Here is a 19,167-nt window from a genome sequence, read left to right on the forward strand (position 1 = left end):
TTCTAAATCAAGCTAGAATTACATACTCTGTATATTACTTGAGTATATACAAGTACATTCCATGGTAACATGCAGAGACATGGAAAGAAGAAGAGTACTGTAAAGTCAAAATTGCCATCTCTGTTGATGGAATAATGAATTGAAGGCAAAACACCTGTCCAATAATACAGAGTATCTCATTTTGAAAAAGTGGTTTCTTTTTTGGTTTTTTTTTTTGTCTTTTTGCCATTTCTTGGGCCGCTCCCGCGGCATATGGAGGTTCCCAGGTTAGGGGTCGAATCGGAGCTGTAGACGCCAGCCTATGCCAGAGCCACAGCAATGCAGGATCCGAGCCGTGTCTGCGACCTACACCACAGCTCACGGCGACACGGGATCGTTAACCCACTGAGCAAGGGCAGGGACGGAACCCGCAACCTCATGGTTCCTAGTCGGATTCGTTAACCACTGCGCCACGACAGGAACTCCTGAAAAAGTGGTTTTGAATGTTTTTCTTTTCAAGAATTCAAATAACTTTCATGTGGTTAAATTTGATTTTTTTCCCCTCAATATGAAAAAAGGGAAGCACATATATCCTAATAGCTATGGGAACTTACTTTTCTTCTTCAATATCAAATTAAAAAGATTTGATTTTGCTCTTCTCAGGTAAAAAGGGCTGTCTAGTGGTTAAGTATGAATCCCTTAAAGCTCTTAGGCATTTGAGTGTCATACCACCCACAACAACATAGGCTCAAAAACCTTTAACGATACAGTCACGAGACATGAGTTTAATTCTCCTGAGAACTAAATAGACCTACAAAATAAACAGGGTATAAGAATGACCTGAGTTTACAGGAATCTCTAAATTCGAAAGACATTGCTTCAGCTTTGCTAAGATCGCATCAAAAGCCTTTTATAGCAAAAGTTTCTTAGTGAGTCACATATTTGGGCATGAAGTCTTGGGATCTTTTCAAGCACTAAAAAGTGTTTTATGTTTTGCAAATCTAATGAAAGGCCAAAAAAGATAGAGGACTGACAGTGCTGAGTAAAACCTACAAGCCAAAGATTCTGCTATCTTATAAAGAAAGGAGGTGAGATGTGTGACTGACCAACTTTGCTCCCAGTTTGACTGTGATTCCTGGAAAGCTAAGATAAGCAAAGACAGCACCTTAAGTGGAACCTAGTGGATGACACTCAGAAGGGAGGGTTGGCTGTGGCAGAGAGGCTACTGATCTCCTTCTTCTAAGTAACTCCTCCTCTGTGTGTGAGAACCGAAGAATGTACATGACTAGGAGGGTAAAGTACTGGCTTCACAGTCTTTTCTTCAAATTATGAATGGCAACTTCTGTTATTATTGTTTGCGAAATAAGAGGTCACACATGAATTATTAGCCAATGAACAGCACATAAAAGAATATGGTCAGTCTTCAAAGTGAATTCTTCCGATTTGCTCTGTAATATAATCCAAGGCACTTTAAATATTTTGTTGCCTTAGTGTATTAACATGTAACATGAAAATAATACTCATTTACTTACCTCAGGGAGCTACTACATAGATTATTGACTCTCAAAGCACTTTGAGCTCCTCAGATGAAAAGCACTGTGGAAAAAATTACAGCTGAGGAAACTTCTCCAATGCCCTGAACTATTGTGCCTATGTCTCAATTATGATTCCTTTACACTTTAAAAATAAACTTTGTTAGTGACACTCCATCCCCTTTTTGTATGTTGTTTGGCACACAGATATTTATTTATACATTTAAATAGTTGTTATACTCCCCACTCCAAAGAACTTTACTAATTTTCCAGTAAAGTTAATTAATGTACCCATGATGGAATACTGTGTTAGGTTTAGAAAACTTTGGCTTTCTCTGAGGTAATGTGACATAATAAAAAGTTCATTTTTTCCAAAATAACTGAACTACCATTACTTGTGTGAAACTATAAGTTTTTAATGAAAAAAATACTGAAAGTATGCCACAGTGTCTATATATTCATCTGAAGAGTACAAAGATGGAGTTCTGAGAAAAAACGGTCTTAACACTATAGAAAATAAATGTGGTTCTTATATTGTTCAAAGGAAATATTTAAAAAATGTAATGTTTCACACAATGACATAAAGCAATTAGTTAGAGGTAATAAATTAGAAATACAGTAGCTCAAATGTTTTTTAGCATTAGTTCTTTGAAACAAGTTAAACTCAAAACATTTTAAATCTGTTATATTCATGTTTCAAAGGAACTGTGGAAATGGAAGCTTTCATAGAAATCTAAAACAATGATACCACGTTGTGATCTTTATACAGAATACCCTGAACCTTAAGCATTTGAGATTTATAACACATTTTGGTTAGTAAATTAGATTCAACCCATTACTATGCCTTTATATTTGGAAGAAGTTAGGTTGTGATTAGAACCCTGCAGTCTACCCAAACCTTCCTCACTTCCAGGTCTTGTTTGATTCTGTAGGGGGTTCTGTCAGACTCATAATTAAAATGATGAAAACTAAATAACTTTTTTCGGACTGAACATACGTTTTGTTTTTAAATAATATAAAGTGCTTTTAAATTAAAATCTTCTTGCCCTAAACAAAACTGAGACATATTTAAACTTGAAACTTTCATATCTTGACATACATATTTTAACAGAAAAAAATCAGTTTGGGGCCACTAATGTCCTTTAGGAGTTCAGATTGGATCTAAATTGGGTTTTGCATTATTGTCATGCTTGTCATGTTTATACATGAAGGTTAAAAGAAAGAGGGCAACATCCAAGGACGACCAATAGGCAGTATGCGACGTGACAGCTGACCAATAGCGACTCTCCACAAGGCCTTCTCTGAGTTCAAAATCAATTCTGTGATCCAATTCCCCTAAAAAGAGAAGTCAAACACATGTATAAGTATTATAATAAGACTGGTTCTATAGACTTGCTAGAATTGAGAATAAAAATTTACCTAATAGAAGTGATTCTCCTAATTATTACTATCACCATTTTAAAGTGACTTTCTACTCTAATATTATAGAAAAAAACACCCAAGAGCCTCAGTAGCTCAGGATTCTATTTGGTGAGTCCTTTCCTTTGTATGCATTCTATATAGAATACTAAAGTGGGAAAAACAAAATCTCACTTGGTGTCATAGAGTGTATTTGGAGTAAAGAAACTGGGCTCAAATCCAGGCTCTCCCATTTAATCTTTGTGCCTAATCTGTAAAATAAAGAGAACAGCCTTCTCGCAGAATTATGGGCCAGGCTTATAAGGCCTGTAGGAGTGCAACAGGACACTCAAAGGCTGCTCCACTGGCGAGGCCCTTTATAGTTAGGATATGTTGGAAGATAACATTGATTACAGTCCTAGACTGTTTTCTTCCTTACTTGGCTGAGCTCCTCAAGGGTGGCCACAAGGCACCCTCATCTGCATCCAGTCAGCAGGGCCTAACCTGCACCTAGGTGTCCAGGAAAGGAGGAACTTTAAACTGGGAGGAGCAATGGCAGTCTTGAGAGGAAGGATTTCATTCCCTAACAGTGTTGGCCTCAAACACTTCAACGAATTCAATCAGGATTTTTCTAAAACAAAATGTCCTTGCAATACCTGTTAGAGAAAAATCACCTTAACAAATCAAGGCTCTAAGAAGATTGTGGTCGGTTCAGCTAATAAATCCTTAAAGATAAAACACTTAGAAAAATGGTAATTTGATCTTCAGGAACTCCTTTAAAACTGTCAATGAGCCATACAGTACTTTGAAGGGTCTGTCTTAAAAACAAAAAGCGAACCACTAAAAGTGGTTCAGACACTCAAAGTCTGTTCTTTAGAGTGCCAGCAGATATGAAAAGTAAAAGCTAGCAAAAATTGAGGATAGAGAAAAAAGTTAGGTTTTGTTTTACACTAGGAATTTGGTAATCACATATAGGAAATCACATCACTTTAGAGACTGATTTCATATAAACATTTAGCTATTACTTATTTTAAGGTTTGTGACAATATCATGCAGTAATTTAAAAATGCATTTACAGTTGTTATTTTTCTACTCAATTGTGCTTTCCTGACAAAGACTGTCCACGGATCTATCTATACATTTTCAGATAAGGTTTACACTTAAAAACAGCATAAATACCTAATTAGGATATAAAACACTTGTAAAATATATTGACATAGGCTTTTTACAAAGTTTTTTTTTAAACTGCTACTTTTCTCATTTCAATTATGATAAGCTAATCCACACTAAGACAGAAATAGTTGAATTCCATGTGTAGAACTGTGGGATAATAGTGTCATGTGCTGTGTGTATTAAATTTGTAAGTACTGGAGTTCCGGTAGTGGCGCAGTGGTTAACGAATCCGACTAGGAACCATGAGGTTGCGGGTTCGGTCCCTGGCCTTGCTCAGTGGGTTAAAGGATCCGGCGTTGCTGTGAGCTGTGGTGTAGGTTGCAGACGCGGCTCGGATCCCGCATTGCTGTGGCTCTGGTGTAGGCCAGCGGCTACAGCTCCGATCAGACCCCTAGCCTGAGAACCTCCAAATGCCACGGGAGCAGCCCTAGAAAAGGCAAAAAGACAAAAAAAAAAAAAAAAAAATTGTAAGTACCTTCTGGCACAAGAGACAAGAAGATGGAAAGAGGAAACTGGAATTCTTAAGCATGATGAAGAGGAGTCAAGGTGAAGTTATTTATAAAGAAAAAAAGAGAAGTAAGAGGAAAAGCGGAAGAGATGGAAAACATACTCATTAATATTGGTGAGGATCACACCAAGGTATAATTTCTATGAACTCACTTCTAAATGACACTGTAAATGTCTTCCTGGTCCAACAGTCTTAGGTTAAATTATTGTTTTAAAGTCAAAGAAAGGGAGATTTTCCCTGTTGTAAATAGTGGTCTTTGCCTCTACTTTGATTTTATGTCCCTGGAATTAATTCTTAATATTCTATTACTGTGCCGCACTGCCTTTTCATATACTATAAATAAACTCAACTGATAAACTTACTGCTCCATTACATTATATGCCCTTGTAATTCTTACCACTTATAGATCTTTAATAAATGTCACTAACTAGATTAGCCCTTCCTATCCCTTTTTATTTATCTGTAGGTTGTCCCTATCAAAATGGGAAGTAGGTGGCCAACTTATACCTGATGAACCTATTTTAGCCTCTCATTTTCCTTAAAAGGCAGGCAGTCTGGCTGCCATTACAGATGACCTCACATTTCTGTTGATTTTGCAGGCAGATGGACAGAGCAGGTAGGCCTGTATCTTCTCCCTTTATACAGATCACAGAATTCCTAAGGAGTGAAGCTGCTATATGGCAGTACCATTCTATATGTGCTGTTAGATGGGTTCTTGGCCAAAGCAGGCCCAAATCTTTATGGAGTTGCCTTTGACCTACTTTCTCGAACCGGTGGCACCAAACAGGTTAGCAGTTTTTTTCCTAGTTTCTTTCACTGAGTTAGGTCAAGGAGAAAGAAGAACATAAAATTGACACTTTATCCTTTCTCTCCTGAGTGCTTACGTGCTGAAATTCCTCTATCTACAAAAACAAACAAACGAAAACCAATGAGATTCCAGAACAGTTGGAGAGAAGTAAAAATGAAAAAAAGACTGTTGACTTTTAACAACTGTCAGCAGTTTGCTTACAGTTTTACAACACAGATTATTTTCTTTTGGGGGAACTCATGCACATGGGCAATTTCATTCCCTATTCCCCGAGGTGAATGTCTGCAACATACACAGTCTGAAGGTAGAGTGTCCTCAGCACTGTGTTTTAAGCAGAGAATTCTTTTGTGCACAGGGCCTATCAATATGGATATGGTGTTAAAAAGTAACATATATAAAGGGAAAGTAAGCTTTTTAGTATAATGTGTACTAACTGGATAGGAAGTACACATTTCTCTATTTAATGGAAGTGTCAACCTTCCTAGAGAGAAATTTTCAAAAACTTAATGAATCTTAAAATTATCTTATTTGTAAATAATAACTATAGTCATAATTGTATGCTTTGGCCCTCCAAGTAGATACCAAGAAAAATACTTAAAAGTACTGGCAAAGGAAACTGGGTTTCCCAAGGACTCGTGAAAGATTCATTTATAATAAGAAAGATTATGCTCAGAGTTCTTATTGATAAATTATGTTTTCTTCTTCTTCTTCTTTTTTTTTTTTTGCTTTTTAGGGCCACACCTGCGACATATGGAAGTTCCCAGGCTAGGGGTCGAACCCGGGCTACTGCCGCTGGCCTACACCATAGCCACAGCCATGCAGGATCTGAGCCACGTCTGTGACCTACACCATAGCTCATGGCAATGCCAGATCCTTAACCCACTGAGCAAGGCCAGAGATCGAACCCCCATCCTCATGGATCCTAGTTGGGTTTGTTAACCGCTGAGCCACGAAGGGAACTCCTATCTTCTTATTTTTGTGGTGCTTCAGAGCGACTATACATTTCAGGTGGTTAGGTGTTTGACCTCCAAGGAATATTTACATTTTCTGATTTATCACAGCTGCAAACATACTGAAGAATATTTTCTAACCATCTTATTGAAAAAAATAAGACTCCATAATGAGTTTTATATTCAGTTCTCATTTCTGCCTCCCAAATTTCCCATCATTAATCTACCCTGAGAGACATTCAGATACCTAATATTTGACAACATATGGACTATCTGGGTAAATACAGGCTCTGGATAAATGCTGAATATAAAGAAATCCCCGGAGATGGCCAATTTGTGGACCCTCCACAATCTGGTTTGAGAAACTTTCCCAATCATATTTAGAACTACTCCCTTTCACTCATTCTTGGTTCTTCTCAAGAAAACTAACTTCTGGTTCTCTCTATACCCTGTGCTTCCCACCTCTGTGTTTTTGCTTACGTTGTTTCTTCTCTTTGAATTGTCTTTTCATCTCTGCTTGTCCAAATTTTACTTCTACAAATCCTTTTGATTTATCCAGGTGAAAGTATTGTCTCATTCCTTAGAAATGATAGCAGCCTTTACCTGTACCTCTGTTATGAGGCTCATCACATTCTGCCATATTATCATCATTATTTTTGTAGTTATCTACTTTCCTTACTAGAATATATGCCCCCTAGAAAATACTTAATTTCCACACCAGAATTTAGGATCTTCATGGGCAGTAATGAAGTCTGTTTCATCTTGGTATCTTTTCTAGTTGACTACCTACTGGGCTTACGGTAAACATTTAATGAACAATTGCTGAATGAATAAAAACAGGAGAAAAAAAGAGAAGCCATATACATATTACCATCTGAATCAGTGTGGTGAAGTTATGATTAGAGGTCTAATTGCTTAGGTAGTTGGGATGGTTTTAAGATAGTGGATGTAAGAATTATTTGAATGCGGGACAAATATACAAGTAGATTATTTTCCTTCCTCCTACTAAATATGCAAAAAGCACAAATCAATGATTTCTTTATGGAAGCGACCATTATAAGTGTCAGGACCTGAGGGAGCACTGATATAAGATCATTTTGGGGGGGGATTTCACTGAGATAGATCAACACAAACTGGTGTTATGGAGCCAAAAAATCAAAGCAGCTTGTTATGTTAAAATACTGTTTTGGAATCTTTACCAAGTAAGAGTTTTTTTTTTTTTTTTTTTTAAATAGAAAAAATAGAAAATTAGCACAATAACATGAAAATCAGCATTTATAAATACTGAAATTATAAAATTAGGACTGGTTAAAAATCCAAGGAAAAAGTTATTTTATATATATATATGTATATTTTTGTTGTTGTTGTTGTTAAAAGACAGAATCCAGGAGTTCCTTTCATGGCTCAGCAGAAATGAATCTGACTAGTATCCATAAGGATGCAGGTTCAATCTCTGGCCTTGCTCAGTAGGTTGAGGATCTGGCGTTGCCGTGAGCTGCGGTGTAGGTCACAGACGTGGCTTGGATCCTGCGTTGCTGTGGCTGTGGTGTAGGCTGGCAGGTATAGCTCCAATTCAACTCCTACCCTGGGAACGTCCATGTGCTGTGGGTGTGGGCCTGAAAAGACAAAAAAAAAAAAAAAAAAAAAAAAAAGACAAAATCCAATATTAAAAAAAGTAGAGAAAGGAGTTGTAGATAAAGGAATGAGAAGTTAATAGTAAAATAGTTTAAAACTGCTGAGATTAATCATTACTGATACATTTTGAATCTCCTGAAAATTAAGAGACTGAGAATATCTCTTGCATCCAATATTATTAATTTTTTCAAAGAAAACATACACCTCTAAAGAACATTAAATATCTGTGTTGAAACCAGGTATCAGCTATGGCATACCAAAAGCCCTAGGGGTAATGTTACTGATATCTGAAATAACTAGGAATGATTAAATTCTTTATGCTATGAAATCCTTCTGTATCTAAGTATATTACATGAAAAGAACAGTGGGCCTTTTTGAAGGCTTTAGGACAGCTGAGAAGAAAGAAAATGTCCTAATGCTTTTCTCCCCTCTCTAAAAGGGTGCTTCTTTGTAGAAGCATAGAGGACTATCAGATACTTTAGCACATTAAGTATCTAATCTATACTTGCTCTTCAGAACCACTAACATTTAAGATCAGAAAATACAGGAAGAGAACACACACAAAAAACGGCTGTCATGGCAACATTCAAGCTGATATCACAGAAGAACTGATCCAATTTTTCAATGAGCAGAAGAAATCTAAATAGATAATTTTGAAGTGTTCTGAATGCTATTCCTGACATATACCATACCGAGGGTATTATCTTTATTCTGCATTACATTTTCCGGAAAAAGAAGTTGTGGGAGATTAAAGAACGATTCCTGAAGTCTGAAATCTGTGAAAAAAAAAACACAAGATGCTGTAAAGTGTTGGCTGATGGTTACAACTGGCCTTCAATGATGCAGTGGCCAAAAGTTAGAACAATACTCCCAAATAAACTGATTAAACCTAGCATGCATAAAGAAGTACAAACTTTGGTTATTGTGAAGAGCTCTTTTATGGAAAATGTAAACATAACTAACTTTGAAATACAATGTTGCAAACTGTTAACACCCAGGTATCCCCCCAATTTATAGTTCATTCAAGTTTTAACCTAGAGGGTAAGACAATGCTAAAAGAAACAGATACTATGTTATAAAAAATGGGGGTGGGGGGAGGGGAGGGAGGAGGTGGCATAAGAAAGCAAACAGTAAAACCACTGGAAATAAGCCTATACTTTTCAAAAGAAACAAAGCATAACTAGGTAAGATGCTTCAACTTGATGTCAATAAGGTGGTTTCAACTGCCAACACTAACTCTTCAAAGAAACCCTGACTGATCATGAATTCAGTCTGTGTCTATTTTACCACCCTCAAAAAGCAAGAGAATCAAAGTTGGTAGCTTCAGAATAAAGGTTTTCAAGAAGAACTGAGGCAGTCAATGTGAGCAGAAAGAAAGGAAGCCAGAATCACCTAATCACAGTGACCAAATTCCACAAAGATTTAAGGAAGAAAGGTTTTATGATCTGCAAGATAGAGCCAAAATAGCAGTTATGATTTAAGAAATTTGTCTAAATCAGGATTACATATTAAAGTATACTATTGAAGCAAGTCCAAGAATTAGGCAAATCTTGGGGATTTGATTTAAAAGGCATAACTTTACTCTAGTAGAAGTTCAATTTTAAAAGTTGAATCTTTAAAATCTGTATCTAAAGATGAATATATATAACTAAGAATCATGTTTAGCTCATAGTTGAGTCTATAGTTGGCGAGGAATTAACTATTAGGACAAAGAATTCATAAGCAAGAATAACAGAAAATGTATTTTGTTAAGATATCAAACTATAATGATACAATACAGCTAAGTATCTCTACTCACTTGTCCTAGAAGAAATAGGTTTCTCCTTTATTATTTTGAAATTTCTGTGTTAAATAGTAAAAAACCCCAAAACAGTTTTCTTCCCTCAGATTTTATAGACCTCTCTCTGTAAGTCTTCATTACCCTTTCTCTGGGGCTCAAATTCTACCCTGCTCTTCTTGTTCGCTAGTTAACTCCAATGTGTTAAGCATCACTGTGGTACATTAACATTCTAAGGAACTGTTTACCTGCCATCTTATAAAATTCTCTGAAGTTACTTTTCCTCAGAAGTTTATAGAGTTTTCTTTTGACATCTGCATGTTACAACAGAATTCTGTATTTTCAAAATCTCATTTCTGATATTAAGTGGAAGTCAGAATTTAAGTCAGTATAGCAACTCTTATAAGGCAGTGTTTACAATTATAAAATTTTCAGTACTCAAAGTCTGAGGTAGATAGGGTTATGTTTCAAAAAATGTTATTGGCCCAAAGAGGAATATCTGACTCAGAAATGTTAGGATAATTCATCCTGGATTGGGTCTGACTGTGGAGAAAGATCTAGCCTCCAGGACTGTCACACCTGAACTACCTTTTTAAGTAAGTTAAATGACAATAATGAATGAATGACAATAAATGCTGGTTGTTTTAAAATTTAGAGTAGCAGATACAGCAAGAAAACAAGGCTCTAAGTATCTGAAATGAAATGTTTAAACATTTTTAGAGAAAGAAAATAAAGTTTTCTTCTTGTTATAGTTTAGGATTTAGCTAGTTTCAGAATTTACATTTTCTTACATAAGTCAATAGAAAACTAGGACTTGTCTTATTAGTTATATTTTACTGGACACTTAAAATATGGTTTAAATTTAGATCCTCAGAAGTAAATATATATAATAAGTGCATCAGTGTCTCATAACTATTCAAGATTTTAGACCATATAAATCCACTGGAAAAGGTTAAACAAAGCTCCATTCTAATGCTAAATCCAGTATAATGACCATTCATCCACTCATATCCTGAGTATCTACTTAGACAAGGTAGCTGGGATAGGACTGGAGGCCACACAGTAAGTAGATCGAATACAATGAAAGCTTTAAAGGTTCTAAAATTAGGTTGGATGAAGAAGACTGTGGAATTAGCACCAGGATGGCTTTGGCATAGCAGTTTAAAAAAAGTATCAAGAATAGATATAGCATATGTTTGAAGCAATTACATGAATTGTTTTTGTTTTTAGGGTTGCACAAGTGGCATGTGGAAGTTCCCAGGCTAGGAGTCTAACTAGAGCTGCAACTGCCGGCCTACACCACAGCCACAGCAACTCGGGATCCAAGCTGCATGTGAGTGAGGCCAGGGATTAAATCTGCATCCTCATATATACTAGCTGGATTCATTTCCACTGTGTTCCACTGTGCCACAGTGGGAACTCCCAAAGCAATTACATGATTTTTTTTAAAAAAAAAAAACTACTTTACAAAAATCAGGAGGTGCTTACCACAAGAAGACCTGTTTTATGCTTGATGGGTAGGTAAGACACAAGGCCCTGGTTATTAATATTCTTAATTCACCAATGCAGAGAGTAAAACTGCATTTACCTGGGGATTATTATTCTTACAAATTTAAGTAGAGGAAAGGCACTTTTTCTTTAAGAGCTAAGGCATGCTTTCTTTAGATTACAGAGTCGATTGCTAGTATTAACATCGTAATCCTCTCTGTTCTCCTCAAGTTTTAAAAAGACAGAGTATAAACTTGGAAAGAACAATATGAACTAACATGCAGAGTCAAGAAAGCCAGAGCTACTATGTGGAAGGGTCTGCACTGCCACGGTGGTCGTAGGAGGTGAGGTGACCGGTTTCTTCTCGTCTTCTACAGCGTCTCTTGTCTCCGATGGCTGTGATGTAGATGAACGTCCAAATCTTGAGAACAACATTCCTCCAAGTCCCTTTCCGATGCTTGCAGCCCCTGCATTTTATGATACAGGGCAATCATTCTGCTGAATTACACCACATACCAAGTTAAAGAGCACCACCCATAATTACAGTCAGTTGGCAGAGGAATCAAGTCCTAGTCATGTTTTTCCAGGGTGGGAACATAAGAAAACTACAATTTATATTGTAGGTTTCTAAATAAAGATGGTGCTGAATAGAATAAGAGTTGTAAAAACTCCAGGAATACAGCTTACAAAGGAAGAGATTCTGTTTTATTTAGGATTGTTATTTGTTTGTTTTGACTGTCTCCATTGGATGCAGAAGTTCCAGGGCCAGGGACTGAACCTGAGCCACAGCAGCAACCCAAGTCACAGCAGTGACAATGCTGGATCCTCAATCTGCAGTGCCATCAGGGTACTCTGCTATTGGTTGTTTTTTTTTTTTTAAGTATTTCATAAGATTAAAAATGTTAATAAAAGAACCATGCCATCACATGGGCATATGTTTACTATTGATATGATTTCTACTAAAGTTTAGTGCGTATGCTGTAAAAAGCTATGAATAAAAAAAAGCTATGAATAAACAATCTGATGAAGTCAAACATCAATGAGTCTAGCAGATAAAGCTTATTTATAGTGCCATCTTGTGGCATTTTATATTAAGGCAACTCATAATCAAAAGCAACGGAAAAGGGCAAATTAAAATGGCACATAATTGAGCTCCACTGCTACACCAAATGTGGCTGGTACTGGAGATAGTTCAAAGAAGAATTAAATATCCTTGCTGCCCTGAGAAAGAACACATTTTGAGAGACACTTAGGACACGGATCAGAGAACTAGTTGTCAGGAGCACCCTTAGTTCTCAAGTACTCCCTCACTTCACAGATAAGGAAGCAGAGCATTAAAAACGATGTGACTTCCCAAGATCTCACAGTAAGTGATGGGGTCAAGATTAAAACGAGGGAAATGACTCCCAGAACGTTTGTGCATCCAGTTATCTCATATCTTTAACTACAGGATCTAATCTAATTAGAGAACTTTAGGACTTTTGCCCTCAAATATGAACAGTGAGACAGTAATTAACTCTAAACATGAGGATTAACTGTTGGATATTTTGTAATATACAGAGTATTTCCAACTACCTAAAATTTAATGCCTATAAAAAAGTGCTTAAATTAATTGATAAGAAATAATTGAAGAGAAATTACCTAATATACTTGCTTTGCCTATATTTGTTATAGATTCCCCATAGTGTCGGCGGGCCAAGACTGGTGAGGTCACAGGGCTTGGTACTGTTGAAATACCTTCATTTTCTGAAACTGAGGTAGGTTCTTTTGCTGGGTGAAGAAAGCTTGGCTTCATACACTCATAAGGTAGAGGATTGGAAGTATTATACCAGTGGATCTGGACAGGTGAAATGTTGCTGTAGTGTTTCAGTATTAACGGTTCTAATCTATAAGCCTTAATTAAAAAAAAAAATCAAAGAAACACAACATTAAGGCACAATGTTTGGATTTTAGTAAACGGTTTATTTTTATTCTACTGCATGCTCAGTAGACCTTAGGAAATATTTATTATCACCATGCTCTAAGCAACTGAACTAACTGGCCACCCCTTTTAGGGAATATTTAAAAACCTGATTTTCCTAACATGTATCCCCATTTTTTTCACTGTTAATAATACATAGTTTGTCTAATTATATATCCTTAATGATGCCACAAAAAATAGTGTTAGCCTTGGCTAATTGTGCCCATTAATTAGTTTTTCAAAGAAACAGATTCATTTTTATCATGTTCTGATATCACCTAATATTTAGATTCATGTTAGTCTCACAAACAAATTAAAGCAGTAAACAGTAAACTGAAGCATAGCAAATAAGACCAATTTTTAATATCTAAGCTCCTAGTAAACTGTATTTTCAAATAGAAATTAACACAGAACACATAATTTAGATGATGACACAAGACCATTTGTCTAAAGTGAAGGAGGCGCACTATAGCAGAAAATGCAATGGACTTGGCTTCAGAATTCCCCAGTTCACATTCACTTATTAACTAGATGACACTTACCAAGTCACAAGGTCTCAGAGCCTCAGTTTTCTAAGCTGTAGTAAGGAGATAATACGTGCAACTACTTCACAAAGACGTTAAGAAGAATAGGTATCTTTGGAAAAGCTGCCTAGCACAGTTCTGACATAAAGTATTAAAAAAAATCACAGAAAAACTAAAAAAATGAATAATAAAAAATAATTTATAATGAGTTTGGAAGTCTCCTATACAACACAGCTGACCCTTGAACAACAAAGGTTGAACTGTGTGGATCCACTTATACATGGATTTTGTACACGATCTTCAGCTGGTTGACCTTGTGGTTGGAGCCATGGATACAGAGGGACTGTAAAATAACGCCAATTTTTGACTGAGTATAGGGTTGGCACCTCAACCCCCAAGTTCTTCATGGGGCAACTGTACAACAAAGTTTAAGATTATACAGAGTACATACTGAAAGCTCAGAGTTTTCCAACAAACACAAGTTCACTTCCAAGTTATAAGAGAGCAAAACGAATGGTTTTTTTCTTTTGTCTTTATAGGGCTGCATGCACAGCCTATGGAAGTTTCCAAGCTAGGAGTCAAATGGGAGATGTAGCTGCCAGCCTATGCCACAGCCATGGCAACGCTGGATCCTAGCCACATCTGCAACCTACACCACAGCTAATGGCAATGCCAGATCCTCAACCCAACTAGCGAGGCTAGGGACTGAACCCACATCCTCATGGATACTAGTTGGGATCATTCCTGCTGAGTCACTTTGGGAGCTCCTAAAAAGAATGTATATAATGAAATGGTCAATGTCTAGTTGGATATTTTGCACATTATGTTTAACTTAATTCTAAAAACCTTATGAGGTAAAATATTGTCATCTGTATCTTATAGATAAAAAATAATTTCAGAAGTGACTTGGCCTAGATTGTGCAATCTGTATTTGAATCTAATACTAGAGTTCATTTCAATGAAATTTATTTATTAAATATAGCAGGTTTTGATGCTTTAATGTATGGGTGCTTTTCTAAAATTCTTGTGTTTAGTCAATGTCATATTTATTTGGCACTAGCTAAAGATCTTTTAAAGGACAATTATATAAGGCTGTTTTTCAGAGAATAAATGCTATTTGAAATACCTTGTCTTATCTTTATGTTTTATCTAGCCTTGTCCCCAAAAGGACTAAGGAAGCATTTTTTCATTTAAAAATGCTTACCTGGCATTAAACTGTTTACCTAGATATGAGATCCTTAGAGTGTTTACATTAAAAAACATATTTACAGTAAAAACGGAAAATGTAAAAATCCAAGATGTTATAATTTCATCAGGCTAAAATAAACTCTTCTACTTTTTCATGTTAACATAATATTTAAGTATTTTCATTTCTAAAAGGATCTAACAAACATAGTTTATTTTGTAGCATGCTTTGAAGAAAAAAGTATCTGAAGCAGGATTTTTAAAATTTATGGTTGCTGCTTTACTGGTATTTCAACTGATTAAAAATCTGAAAGTCCAGAATACTCCTGTCCCTTGGAATAACTGTACAGAGATAATACTTATACATTATGCTTTTATCCTACAAATACACATAACCAGAACATCTTTAGGGTATTTTATTTGCTAAGCCCTAAATTAACTAAAACACAAATATTTAAAAAATATGAGCTTATGCAAATATAAGAGATAAAGGCATACCTCAGAAATATTGCACGTTTGGTTCCATATCAGTGCAATAAAGTGAATTATACAAACTTTTTGGTTTCCTAGTGTATACCAAAGTTATGTTTACACTACACTTTAGTCTATTAAATGTGCCACAACATCACGTCTAAAAAAACAATATATATATACCTCAATTAAAAAATAAGGCTATTGGAAAAATGGCAACAACAGACTTAATGCGGGGTTGCCACAAAACTTCAGTTTGTAAAAAAAAAAAAAATGCAGTATTTGTGATGCACAATAAAGTGAGGTATGTATTTAAACAAATACTTTCTCATAATTTCAGCAGTATCTTTCAAGATTCCTTATAGATCCTCTTAGAAACAATTTAATATTGAGAGACAAATGTCCATATATGCAACTCACCACTGGATCTGTTGGATGAAAAATGTTTAGTAATCGGTTACAAATCTCTCTGGGCAAAATATGGTCTTGACTTCCAGTGTTTCCTGGGCGGATGCCGCGCAGCGCCAAAAAAACTGCCAGTGGGGATCCCATACAGAAGAAATTCTCAACCTAACATGATAAAGTCAACCTTAATTTTGAAAATGGTAAAACGTTTTTGAAAGAATTTGGACATGACATGAAACATAGTTAAATACAAATAATAAAATTCTCTCCAAATAGATACCTTTTTTTTTTGCTTTTTCTAGGACCATACCTGCGGCATATGGAGGATCCCAGGCTAGGGGTCTAATAGGAGCTACAGCTGTTGGCCACAGCCACGCCAGATCCAAGCCACACCTGCAATCTACATCACAGCTCACAGCAATGCTGGACCCTTAACCCACTGAGCGAGGCCAGGGATTGAACCCACGTCCTCATGGTTCCTAATCGGATTCATTTCCCCAGCACCACAAAGGGAACTCCCCAAATAAATAACTTTTAAAATAAGCTTTGTCTCATCTACATTACTTGTTAAGTATATAACACCATTAATTATTCTAAACAATCTACCCAGGAGAACTTCATTGTTTTTAAATCTAATAGAAAACGAATAACAAGAAAAAAGAGAAGGGGGATTTATTAAACTACCATTTGTGTAAAGTAATAATATATACGTGCTCTAAAATATATAAAGACCGATAAAGGAGAGCTTCTACACTCAAGAGTTTATAATCCTATGGAGGAGGCAGAACAAAATAAGTGCATAATAGAGGGAAAGTGTGCTATAGGAATGTAGAAAAAGGAATGATCATCCCAACTTTGAGGGCTTTGCAAAGGAGGAAGCACTTGCCCTGGCCATAAAAGATGCAAAGGATTACCAAAGTTGGGGTTGGGATACACTGAGGCTGGAAAGAAAGACAGTCCATACTGATAGAACCATGTCAGTATTCTTTCTCACAGAGGAAAGAATCTGGCTTAACTGAGATAACAGAAATAATCTGGTATGGTTGAAAACTGGGTGTGGTGAAAATGTAACTTGGAGTGAGAATGTACAGAATTAAACCTGATTGTTTGACTATGACAGACTTACTTTATTTTATAGGTTGCAAAAGAGAATAGAATTTGACCCATGTTTTAGGAGTAAATCTAGTAGTAACTTGTGGATGAATTGGAAAATTAAGAGGCTAGTGACTTGAAGACAAGTTACAAAACTATTGAAAGAGTTTAGGCAAAAGCTAATCTGAACCCAGGAGGACAAACTGCTTCATTTAGAAATGGAAATTTGAGAAATTCCGGTGGAAGTGAATGAATGCAGATGGGGATTCTGAAGGAGCCAGAGACAGTTCATAAAATTTGGGTACAGCTGACTGGGAAGACAGTGGTTGCATTAATTATAATAGGAAACTCTGAGTAAATCATGTTTTTATTCATAATTAGTTTGAGGTATCTGTAACATACTTGACAGGTAACTGAGAATTGAGGACAAGAGATATAGAATGGATATGTTATCACCATCATAGAAGTGATGTGTGAAACTGAAAGAATGAGTAAGATTGCTTAGGAAGTACACATAATAAAAAGGCTTTAGAAGAACTATGAAGAATGTCTGCTTTTGATTAGCAGGTAAAGGACGTAAAACTACAAAAGAGAGGGTGAATGGAAAACCTCTCTCAAAAGTTCTATATCTTTTTTTTTTGGTCTTTTTTTCCTATTTCCTTGGGCTGCTCCCACGGCATATGGAGGTTCCCAGGCTAGGGGTCTAATTGGAGCTGTAGCTGCCAGCCTACGCCAGAGCCACAGCAACGCAGGATCCGAGTCGTGTCTGCAACCTACACCATAGCTCATGGCAACGCCGGATCGTTAACCCACTGTGCAAGGGCAGGGACCGAACCCACAACCTCATGGTTCCTAGTCGGATTCGTTAACCATTGCGCCACGACGGGAACTCCCAAAAAGTTCCGTATCTTGATGCAAGACATCCCAAGTTCATCCCTCCATCTCATCCCCAACACTAAGTCACTCCAACAGATTTTAACATTCCACTTCATCACCTCTCATCTGGATTATACTGTAACAGTGTTTCTGCCTCCGATTTTATATACCTTTTATCTCTTCCTCATACCTCTGGATTATTCTTTTTTTCCAAATGAAGAAAATATATAGCAATGAATGTATATTTTGAAATGGTACCTTTATGTTAAAGAAGGTTAGAAAAAGTTTTTGTTTTTGTTTTTTATTTTTTTTAAATTTATTTATTTTTTTGCTATTTCTTGGGCCGCTCCCGTGGCATATGGAGGTTCCCAGGCTAGGGGTCTAATCGGAGCCATAGCCACGGGCCTACGCCAGAGCCACAGCAACACGGGATCCGAGCCGCGTCTGCAACCTACACCACAGCTCATGGCAACGCCGGATCGTTAACCCACTGAGCAAGGGCAGGGACCGAACCCGCAACCTCATGGTTCCTAGTCGGTTTCGTTAACCACTGCGCCGCCACGGGAACTCCTCGTTTTTGTTTATTTTTAAAGGACTGGGTAACTTTAAGATGTTTGATGGCTGAAGAAATTTAACTTATGTTAAGAAAAATTAATAGTGACAGGATGAAAATACCAATCTCATTAATCTCATTTCCTCTTCTATAAAGTGAGAAAAGAATAAAAGGTAAAGATACTTCTCTGTTGGCACAGTGAGTTAAGGATCTGGCATTGTCACTGCTGTGACTCATGTTCAATTCCTGGCCTAGGAACTTCCACATGCTGTGGGTGTAGCCAAAAGAAAAAGAAAAAAAAAAAAAAAAAAAAAAAGAAATAAAAGAAAAAAGAAAGAGGGCTGCCAGATGTGGTTTGGAAGGTCCCTTGTGGTCCCCCTTAACCCCTGAAGTTAAGGATCCAGTGTTGCTGCAGCTGTAGCCTGGGCTGCAACTGTGGCATGGGTTGAAGCCCTTGACAAGGTACTTCCACATGCTGTGGGTGTGGCCAAAAAATAAGACAAAGATATAAAAACAGTTGAGGTAGAAGAGAGAGCTATATAAATCCTGTTTCCTCTCTCTCTCTCTCTCACACACACACACACACACACTAGCAAAATGCTTTTCAGAATTTGCCACCCTCAACTCTTTTTGGCATATTGTTTAAAGCTGGTTAATTCCTGAGATATGGAAAAGAAGGGCTCCGGAAATGGAATTGTATGAAGTACAAAGTTTGCTGCTGCCTCTTCAGTCTGCAATTCCTCCACAAATAACCTACATGTGTGCTTCATGTCCAGTGATGGATCCTCTTTTAGAGCCTGTTGGTGATCACTTGGTATGTATCTGTTTTCCAGGTCACATGCAGTGTGTGGTT

General features: G+C 36.7%; 1 protein-coding gene across 4 annotated transcripts in view; it reads right to left on the bottom strand.

The window, feature by feature from the left end:
• Window positions 1–1,906: 1,906 nt before the first annotated feature.
• Window positions 1,907–19,167, bottom strand: part of DDHD1 (DDHD domain containing 1) — an 85,066-nt gene continuing 67,805 nt past the window's right edge. For 2 of the 4 annotated variants that reach the window (XM_003121797.5, XM_005659960.4), the window contains 5 exons: window positions 15,809–15,958; window positions 12,890–13,142; window positions 11,527–11,715; window positions 8,676–8,759; window positions 1,907–2,846 (listed from right to left, as the gene is read on the bottom strand). In XM_003121797.5, the coding sequence (XP_003121845.1) occupies window positions 2,662–2,846; window positions 8,676–8,759; window positions 11,527–11,715; window positions 12,890–13,142; window positions 15,809–15,958 (861 nt within the window). In that variant the 3' untranslated portion in view covers window positions 1,907–2,661. The remainder of the gene's footprint in view (window positions 2,847–8,675; window positions 8,760–11,526; window positions 11,716–12,889; window positions 13,143–15,808; window positions 15,959–19,167) is intronic. The other 2 variants (XM_003121795.5, XM_084981286.1) reach the window with 1 other exon arrangement.

This window comes from Sus scrofa, chromosome 1, assembly GCF_054392235.1.
Source record: "Sus scrofa isolate SSC_HxYL_T2T_F1_AM1 chromosome 1, Sscrofa_HxYL_maternal_Yorkshire_Landrace_v2.0, whole genome shotgun sequence".
Lineage (NCBI taxonomy): Eukaryota > Metazoa > Chordata > Mammalia > Artiodactyla > Suidae > Sus > Sus scrofa.